The sequence below is a fragment of the Nematolebias whitei genome, chromosome 19 (assembly GCF_014905685.2).
Source record: "Nematolebias whitei isolate Nwh7 chromosome 19, NemWhi1, whole genome shotgun sequence".
Taxonomy (NCBI): Eukaryota; Metazoa; Chordata; class Actinopteri; order Cyprinodontiformes; family Rivulidae; genus Nematolebias; species Nematolebias whitei.
Window position 1 is genome coordinate 32,292,127 of NC_056516.1, and position 10,427 is coordinate 32,302,553.

General features: G+C 36.7%; 1 protein-coding gene across 1 annotated transcript in view; it reads right to left on the reverse strand.

The window, feature by feature from the left end:
• Positions 1–10,427, reverse strand: part of npr1a (natriuretic peptide receptor 1a) — a 44,583-nt gene that overhangs the window by 19,044 nt on the left and 15,112 nt on the right. Inside the window, exons 2-3 of the mRNA XM_037693004.1 lie at positions 4,232–4,305; positions 734–890 (exon numbers count right to left, since the gene is read on the reverse strand). Of these exons, the coding sequence (XP_037548932.1) occupies positions 734–890; positions 4,232–4,305 (231 nt within the window). The remainder of the gene's footprint in view (positions 1–733; positions 891–4,231; positions 4,306–10,427) is intronic.

A 10,427-nucleotide genomic window follows, 5' to 3' on the forward strand; every position in this document is an offset into this window, starting at 1 on the left:
AATATCAAATAAATAAATAAATTAAGAAAGACCTGCGCAGGACCTGAGAGGAATCACTTTGTTGGAGATAAAATACTCTTTTGTGTCAAACTGTGTAATTTTTTTTTTTTGGTATTTGTCACAACTTTAAATAAAGAAGTAAACATAAATCTGTCTTTGTAAAGGCTGCAGGTAACAAAGTGTCTAAAGTTTTGATTAAAACTGGTTCTGTGCTGCGTTGTCTGGTGAACAACACTTGTATGCCTGAGTGATAACATAGGTCAGAGTCAAGTGGGCTTAAACAAACAATCCAAAAAATAAAAAAATAAACTCTAAAAATAGTCAGGTAATAGAGCACAAATGAATGAAAGAGCAGCTGAAGTCCCAGAAATGTTTTAAGGACTCTGTAACTGTTTCATTGTTTTGAGGAAGTCCAGGCATCTGATTAGGATGTTTCCTGAACGCCTTCCCTCGGAGTCGTTTCGAACGTATCACACGAGGAGGAAACCCTTGGGAAGACCCTGAGCTCTGAGATTATATAATTCCTTCTTTCTTGGAAAACCTTGGGGAATATTTGCTGCATGAAATGCTGGAGAGTATTGCTCCAAACAGGGATGTTTTAATTCCCTCTCGAGTCTCTTTCCTCCAAAATACAAAGTCAAAAAAACATGAAAATTAAACAAATAAAATGGAGGCTGTAAAAGTGTCTGTTTACATCTGTAATCATATATGCGTTTGTGATTTCAGAACATACGTGTGAGGCAGGCTGGGTTGTCGTTTTTGAAGCCACATTCGGGGACGTCTGGAGGTGGGGAGCCTCCGGGCCACTGGAAGTTCAGCCCTTTCTGCAGAACCAGCTGCTTCATGCTCCCGTTATAAACACACACCACCTGAAACACAGCAGCAAACATCTGGAGTTACACGCCTGTCCAGCAAACTCCATCACTGTGTTTCACATGCCTGTTTGTTCACGGTACACGGAGGCTTTTTATTCCAACAATGTGTTTCACCAAACACAACTCTTCATGCTCAACCCTGATCTAAAGGCTAAAAGCTGGAGCACACGTGATTGATGTGATGGAGGAGGGAAAGACAGCAGGAGCGTTTTTTTTATTATTACAAGGAAATCTGACATTTAAATTAGAGATGCACCGATTCTATATTAGTATCGATATTGGTACGAGATTGAGAAAAATTCTCGATCGGGTATTGATAGAGATGCACTTATTAGATATCATCGGTACGAGATTAAAAAAAAATATTATTGATTGGGTATCGTGATAATGTGACCGATCCATAAAGACAGGAGCTAATTGCTGTTTATTTTAAATATCTGCCAACCAAGCTAGTGAAGTTATTGTTTTTTCCTCTTATTTCAGCTCCTTTAATATTTATTTTACATTATATGAAGAATTCCTGAACCATTTTATACCAAAGTTGTCAACCTATTGTTTTGTCAGCTTCAGTATCTTTATTATTATTTATTTTACATTGAATGTTACTCATAACTGCACTGACTGAACAAATTAAAGTTGTGTTGTTTTTGCACGTTTGGCCAAGCTTGTGAACCTACTGGTGTGGTTAAGAGTGCTGTACTGATGCAGGGTTTTCAATAAATTTGTAATTCAGTACATTTTTGTCTGTGTTTTAAAATAAACAAATGTTTTAAGTTAATTCAGCAGTTTTCTGTATCGGATCGGTATCTACTGACAACAAAAACCACAGGTATCGGTATCGGAAGTGCATCCCTAATTCAAATCCTCAACAATAATAGTTTTATGCAGCTCTAGTGGAAAACTTCAAAGACAGCTGGCAATCTTTCCAGAAGTGAAGGTCTCAGCAAATTCACCTAAAGGTCAAACCCTGAAATGACCTGAGATATCCTAAAGTTCATGACAGTGACTTTTGAAAAAACTAAATGTATGTGGTCAGCATGGAGGAGCTGAAAGGAAAAAGGCTCTTGGGTTTGAAAAGAATGCAGCAGGACAGCTCAGGTTTGCAACGTTAGAACAAAATAAAAACGTTTGGAACGCTGTTCTTGATGTCTGGCCACGTTAGGAGAAAAACAAACAAAATATAAGCACATTTTAGTTGTTCAGCATGGTGGCGGAGGATGACTTGGGCTTGTTGTGCAGGTACATGATCTACTGTAGGCACCTCGCAGTCATAAAGTCAACTCTGAACTCTGTAGGATCAAACATGGAGCAGTCCAACAGCTGCAAAATTAACTTATTCAACAGGATAATTATTTAAATCGTGTCAAAAGCCGAATTAGAGATGATTGTCCATGCTTTTATTTCATCCCGTCTGGATTATTGTAACAGTCTTTTCATTTGTTTGATCAAGAAGGATCTTGATCGTTTGCAGACAGTAAGGCTTTTAGCGAGCACACTGAAAAGACCGCACATAACACCAGTTTTAATCTCTTTACATTGGCTACCGGTACTTTTTAGAATTCAATTTTACAATTTTAGTTCTTACTTTTAGAGCCCCGAGTGGTCAAGCCCCAGTCTACATTTCTGACCTTTAAGAGCCCTTCTCCTCCTCTCGGAGCCTCAGATCTTCCAGTCAAAGTCTGTTAATGGTCCCACAGACTCATTTTAAGACCAGAGGGGATCAAGATTTTAGGGCTGTGGCCCCCAGACTGTGGAATGCATTGCCTCCGACTTTGTTCTGCCTCGATTCTCTTAATACTTTTAAAAAAGCAGCTGAAGACACATTTGTTCAGATTGGCTTTTAATTCATTTTATTTTGTCATGTCATACACATGCTGTTTTATCTTTTGTGTCTTATCTTTTATCTTGTGTTTTTATGTCTTGTATTCTGTAAAGCACTTTGTGGTTTCTGACCTGTAAAAGGTGCTATATAAATAAAATTGACTTACTTACTTCAGCAAAACAATTAAATTCAATTTATTTATAAAGCATCAAGTCACAACAGAAGTTGTCTCAGAGCACTGAACAGAAACATTCATATATATATAAAGTAAGTTAATAACATTATTTATGTGAGGAGCAGACTGATTCGAGTTTAACAAGAAGGAGGAACAGATACACAATGGCAGGTCAAGAATCACATGTTAAGATAGATATAGTCTCAAATGAAAACTGTTCAATTTTAGCAATTTATTTACGGAAATGAGGTCAATTTGTCTTCTAATAGTCAAAGTCTATGGCAGCATAACCAGCCAACCCTAACTATAGGATTAATCAAAAAGGAAAATATTAAGCCCAGTCTTATAACTGGATAATGTGTCAGCCTCTCGGACAGAAACTGGAAGTTGATTCCACAAGAGAGGAGCCTGATAACTGGAAGATCTTCCTCCCATTCTGCTTCTGGAAACTCTAGGAACCACAAGTAAACCTGCAGTCTGAGAGCGAAGTGCTCTGTTAGGAAAAGATGGAACAATCAGATCACTAATATGCGATGGGGCTAGGTTGTTGAGGGCTTTGTAGGTTAGAAGTAAGATTTTGAATTCAATTTTGAATTTGACAGGGAGCCAATTAGAAGCTAAAAAATAAAATAACTAGAATAAAATGTTAGAAAAATATCCTGATTGTACTCACATCTGTGAAGTTCCTTCCACAGCGTCTCAAACACGTTTCAATGATATTGTAGCAAAAAGTGGACCAAAGATTCTCCACCAACGTGTTAGAAACTGACGGGATTACAACAATTTACTGGTTCTAACAGTAAATCTACTGAATCATTTCTCCTGTTCAATGAATAATCACACAGAGTCATACGCTATGTGTCGTTGTTGTTCAGCTGGATTATTTGTTTCAGAGATGATTTAGACCGGATGGTTTTCCAACATGTCCTCAAACGGGATGAAGACAGGTGTCAAGACAAACAACTGTAGGAGTCTCTCTGCGTGTTTTCATCTAAAGGTGAATCTTATTTTAGGTCACTCCTTCTGAACATTTTCTAAATCGTGTCAGGTTTTAAATTTGATATTTTAAAACAGAATTCGGAATTGAACTCAAAATCCTACTTCTAACCTACAAAGCCCTCAACAACCTAGATCCATCATATATTAGAGATTTTATTGTTACATATTTTCTCAACAGAGCACTTTGCTCTCAGGTTTACTTGTGGTTCCTAGAGTTTCCAAAAGCAGAATGTGAGGAAGATATCTCAGTTATGAGGCTCTCATGAGTTGAAAAGAGTAAAACTGAACATTTTGTCGTTTTATAAAAATCATTGATGACATCACAAGTCTGTATTTTACCTGAAACTCTCCAGAGACCACATCCGTCATGTCCCACAAAGCAAAGTCCATCTCTCTGTCTCCCAGCTCGTCCATCTCTACCTTTCCCATCACTCCTGCAGAGAGACGCCACATGCGCCTGTTACAAAAGTTTCTCATCGCCATTTTAAAATAAAAATCTTCAGAAACATGTGCTGCAGCTATATGGCTCACTCACTGTTTGTTTCTTTTTTTAATTTGTGCAAGTATTTATTTTAATGACAGCAATTTGTGTGTGTTTAAGTTAAAAACAACATGATGATTGAACTCAGTTGTTGCTTTTGTTGATTTAAGTCCAACAAACTGACAGAAACCAAGAATGTGACTAAAAATATGTCCAAGAGGCGAAAGGGGGATCTCAGGTTTCAGCTGGGAGGGTGGGAACAACCATAAATTGAAAAACAGTCAAAGCTCCAGATTTTAGGTTTTTATGAGAATATTACAAATAAATATTCAGCACCTGCAACATGAGCAATGTGAACCGTTAAAACATATATTTTTTTAATTATTCTGTGAACTGAATTCCAGTCTGGCAGAAATTAATTCCGTTTTTGTACCAGAACCTCACATTCATTAAACCACTGCTTCTCAGTTACTCCATAGTTTGCTCAAAATATAGATTTCATTCAGAAAAAAGAAGAAGAAAATATTGCCCCAAACTGAAGCATGAAGGAAGATGTTTCCAGACTGTATTGTGCATACATTTTTATGATTAAACACATATATTATTTAAACTTGTACCAAAGTAAAGTTTCACATAGTTAAATAAACCAAATCCTTGTTATGGCATGATTTAAAACTTGGATGATTTTTTTTCCCCTGAGCTAAATGGGTTCCACGAGTAGAAACCAGTTCGCCTTCATCTCAGTCTTCTTCCTCTTATCCGTAGTCAGGCCACAGGCCAGAGAGGATATATAATCCCTCCAGCGAGTTCTGGGTCTGACCCGGGACCTCTTACCAGTAGGACGTGCCTGGAAAAGCTCTAAATGGAGGCAGAAGACATCTTTAACAGATGCACCACCTCAATTGACTCCTTTCGATGTGAAGGAGCAGCAGCTCCCCCGGATGACGGAGCTCCTCAGTCAATCTCTAAGTCCGAGTCCTCCCGCCTTAAGGAAGCTCATTTCGGCTGATTATAACCGTTTAGCTTAAGTTTTTTTTTTAAATGTTAGAGCCACTGAGTACTTGCTTCAAACTAGAGAAAGTACATTTCCTGCAAAAATGCAGTGTGAATGCTTATTACAGAAGAACTTACTGAAAAACAGCCGATATCAACTAAAAACAAGTTGAAATGTAGCTGAAATGAAAGAACAAGCTTAAAAGTTATCAGAAGATAGCATAACGAACACATATTTGCAGAATTAGATTTAAATGAGCAGAAATTAGCACAAAAATTTGGTAATTAGATTTAAAAAAGCTGATATTAACAAAAACATAGCTGAAAAGTAGCTGAAAAGGCAGAAAGAAGCTTAACCAGAAGGCAAGAGCTGAAATGAGCTAAAAAAAAAAAAAAAAAGTGGAAGTAGCTGAAAAAGCTCAAATTAGCACAAAACAGCTAAAACGTAGTTGAAATAGCAGAAAAAGCTGAAACTAGCAGAACAAAGCTGAAAGGAGCATAAAAAGCTGAAATTAGCAGAAAGAAGTGAATTCGGTTGAAAGCAGCAAAAATTACCATGAAAAACTAGAATTTATCTTAAAACAGCTACAATTAGCTAAATATGCTAAGAAAAAGTAGCTGAAATGTTAAACAAGCCGAATTACCTGAAGAAAGCAAAAATAACGCGGTCGCTGAAAGAAGCAGAAATGAGCACAAAAAAGTGGAAATTATCTGAAAAACAGCTGAAATTAGAAAAAAAAAATAGCTGAAAAGTACCGGTAGTTAAAAAAGAAGAAACTTAAAATACCAGTAGAAAGTGGAGAAAGCACATGTTGCTTAATTAGGCTGAAAAAAGTTTAAATGACTTAAAAAAACGTGGAATTAGCTGAAAAAGCTAAAATTAGCCTAAAAACATCTATACAGTACAGCAGATAAAGCTGAAACGTGCAGAAATTAGCTGAAATTAGCAGAAAAAATTTAGAAACAGCACACAAGTGTTATAGTTAGCAGAAAAAAGCTGAAAGGAGCACAAAACAGCTGAAAAAAACAGCTGAAATTAGCTGAAAGTAGCTGATTTTTTGTTGTTGTTTTTTTGCACAAGGAATCTGAAAGAAGCTGAACCTGAACAAAATGTGAAAGGAGCTGAAAACAGATCTAAAGATTTGAAGAATGTAAAACGAGCTCAATTCATTTTCTAGGAGGAAAAAATGTCAGAAAAGGCTAAATATTTCAAAAAGCTAAAGTTGCACCAAAACAAAAAGTCATATCAGGATTGTCCTGAAAGAGCTGAACGTTTTGAAAGAGCTTGAAACCTGCGGGACGAGAATCGCGTCGAAAAACGGATCATAATTGTGTGACTGCTTCATAAACATTCACACAATAATGAAAACACAATTAAACAAACATTTATTCTTTTCCACAGAAAATAAATTCAGCCCTCCTCTTGAAAGGCTAGTTTAAGATTATTTTGCTCATGTGAAACTGAAAAAAGGCCGAACTTTAGCGCTCTCTCTCCTGGCAGGCACGGTAAAGCATCTCCAACTCATTACTGCTCCTGCAACGTTTCTCCTAAATTCAAACGGCGTCAGTCTCTCCTCCTCTGACGCACGCGCTCACAGATTGATGGACGCAGGCTCGGTTCGGGTGTGTGCCGGTGGATAAAAGCAGTCCAATCTAATAAAGAGCAGGCACAGCGGCCTGTTTATCAGCACCATCAGCACACCCAAACGACAGGGGTGTGTTTTCATGGACTGGGAGCGTCTCAGCTCCCAGTCTGACCCTGGATGTGATTATAGCTCAGGTGAGGTTTAAATTTAGTTCCTGTAGATGAGGTAAATTAAACTGATGCACTTATAGTAAACGCAGCGTGTTTTTCCAAGTGTAAACTATAAATACCGGCATTTGGTCAGGATGTTTACCACGTAAACAAGTATTTGTTATTTATTGAGTAAAAGCTGCTTATTACATAATAAACTTAGAGGAAGAAATAAACTATTATTAAATCAGAGTTTCTGTATTAGTTTGTTTTTATTTAAACAACTTTATTTAATGAATGTTGTGAGGACTTCGTATAGTTTTTGTGCCGTCTGTATCACGTTAATATAAGCAGGTTTATGTCTCGACACATCGGTGAAGACAGTGATCGGATCAGTGATCGTCTCCAGCTGAGTCCTGCCGTCCGTGTCCCACGGCCTGCGATGAACCTTTGTCTTATTGTCCTTTTTCTTGTCGTTTTCTTCCATTCTCGTCTTTGTTTTGTTGTCTGAAAAGACGGAGTCCCTGCTTTGGATTTGTTCTCCTGTTTTACGATTTCATTTTGACTCATCATTCGGGTTCATTTTGTTCTTTAATTGTGTGAACGTTTATGAAGCCTTCACTCTTTTGTGAGCCATTTTTCTTCTCTACGTTTTTCAGCATCTTTTCTCCTTCCACGATTTCTGTGCTACTGTACATCAAAACGTTCAGCTCGTTCAAGAAAAGGGTGCTGTGACTTTTGATATTGGTTCAACTTTAGCTTTTTTAAATATTTAGCTTTTTCTGCCACTTTTTTCTGATAGAAAATGAACTGAGCTCATTTTACATCCTTCACATCTTTAGATCTGTTTACAACCTTTTCCTGCTCCTTTCACATTTTGTTCTGGTTCAGCTTCTTTCAGCTTCCTCGTGCAAATTTAAACTTTTTTCCAGCTATTTTCAGCTGTTTTTCAGCTGTTTTGTGCTTCTTTCAAATTCTTTCTGCTAACTACAACATTTTTGAGCTTCTTTTAACTTCTTTCTGCTAATTTCAGCTTCTTATGCTCTTTTCTGCTTATTTATGCATATTTCAGCATTTGCTGCTATTTCAGCTACTATTTAGCTGTTTTATGCCTGTTTTAGCTTTATCAGTTAATTCCACATATTTTGTACTCATTTAAACTTTTATTTGCCTAATTCAGTAAAAATGTGCTCACTCCACTTCCTTCTGGTAATTTAAGCTTCTTTCAGCTTTTTAGCGACTTTTCAGCTTTTTTTTTGTTGTTGTTGTTAATTTCAGTTTTTTTTTTTCTTCCCCAGATAATTTCTACTTTTCTTTTGCTCTTTTCTGCTTCTTTCAGCCTAACTGGGCATCATATGTTCATACTTTCTTCTGCTAATTGAAGCTCGTTCTACCTTTTCAGCTAACTTGTTAGCATTTTGTAGCTAATTTCAGCTGTTTTCAGATAAACTCTTGTTTTTCATGGTAATTTCTGCTACTTGCAGCGTAATTAACGTCTTTCAGCTAATTTCAGCTTGTTATGCTCCTTTCAGTTTAGTTATGCTAGTTTCACTAATTTCAGCTACTATTTAGCTGTTTTATGCTCATTTTATCTTTTTCAGCTAATTTCAAAGCTTTTGCAGTCATTTAAGCTTTTTTTTTTCAGCCTAATTTAGCAAAAATGTGCTCTCTCCACTTATTTTTGCCAATTTAAGCTTCTTTTTGCTATTTTAGCTATTTTTCAGCTGTCTTTTGCTAATTTCAGCTTTTATCAGATAATTTCCACTTTTTTGTGCTCATTTCTGCTTCTTTCAGTCTAATTGGGCACAATTGTGCTCTCTTCACTTCCCTCTGGTAATTTAAGCTTCTTTATACCTTTTCGGCTACTTTTCAACTCTTTTTTTTTTTCTAATTTCAGCTTTTACTATTTTTTGTGCACATTTCTGCTTCTTTAAACCAAATTCAGCAAATATGTGTTCTTTTTGCTTTCTTCTGCCAACTCAGGCTTGTTCTTCCTTTTCAGCTACATTTCAGCACGTTTTAGCTTAATTCAGCTGTTTTTCAGCAAGTTCTTCAGCAATAAGCATTTTCACACGCAATTTCTCTATATGCTGCTTCTCTTGTCCAGCTGTGTTCTGTATCTTTTTTAAAATCTCAGTAACGTGTATTTTTGTGTCTCTTTGCCCCATTTTTTTTTCCAATACTCTTTTCCTGTTTTGCCTCATTTGACACTCCTGCTTGTCCAGTTTTGTTGTGTCACCACGGTCATGCACCTCAGGTCTTTCTTTTCCTCTTCTCTCCAAGGACTTTCTTTGTCTTTGTCTCATCCTGTTCTGATTTAGTTGTGACTTTTTTATCCTCAAAAGAAAAACTAATGTATAAGAAAAGCCCCAGCAGAGGAAAATCAACACAACTCCACCAGCATCTGGATTTCAGACCATCACCTCTTAATGTGTCAGTGTTTGAGGACACTTGGTCAAACGTCTCACAGTTTCAGTCAGACTTGGTGCTTTTCCGCTGTTTGAAATAAAAATGATGAAAGGTCTTATCTGTTTGTCTTCGGAATATTTCACAAACTAAGATAACAGTCAAGTTATTTCACTAAAGTTTGAATCAACATGTGCGGCTGGTGGACGGAGACGTTTTTATGGTCCGTAAACTTGGTTCGGTTTGAGCTGCTGATGATAGATCGCAGTCTGTCTTAGGATCTGCTCAGAAGCTTTTCTTTCTTTGTTTGGTTTTCTGGTGAAACAAAAAGAAGGGATTTCAGCCGAATGATCCAAACTCAACAAATACTATCTGCTGTTTTTAGGCTTTCTGGTTAAAGAATTCTTGATAAAATCTTTAAAAAAAAGGAGTCAAACAGGAGAAGACGATATCAGGGGAAACATTTCTGAAAATATTTAAACTCTGATTCATCAGCTGGATTGTTTTTGAAGGAAACTGGATAAAATAGATACGTATTTTTCAGTTCAGAGTGGAACAGATTGTGTTATCACTGTCCTTCCTGTCTAACCTGCAGGGTGTGGCGTCAGTGAATCTATTCAAAGAAACAGAAAGTATAAAACGTGTCCATTATGGCAGATTGAATAAAATAAACAGTTGTGTTTTCTTTAGCTTGGAACGAGCTATTTATGTCTATAGATGGTCATGACAGCCTGAAATAGACAAACAGAATACAAAAAAACATAAAACGTGTAAAACACCAAGTATCCTAGCAGCTATTCTAAAACACAAACTGTTTTTGTGTTTTCAGAGGATATTATTTAGGTGTTTAAAGTGACCAGTTTAAGAATGTATTCATCAGTTTGTATATTTGTATGGATTTTTGGCCGATATCCAATATGCCGATACGTTCAAACTTATTT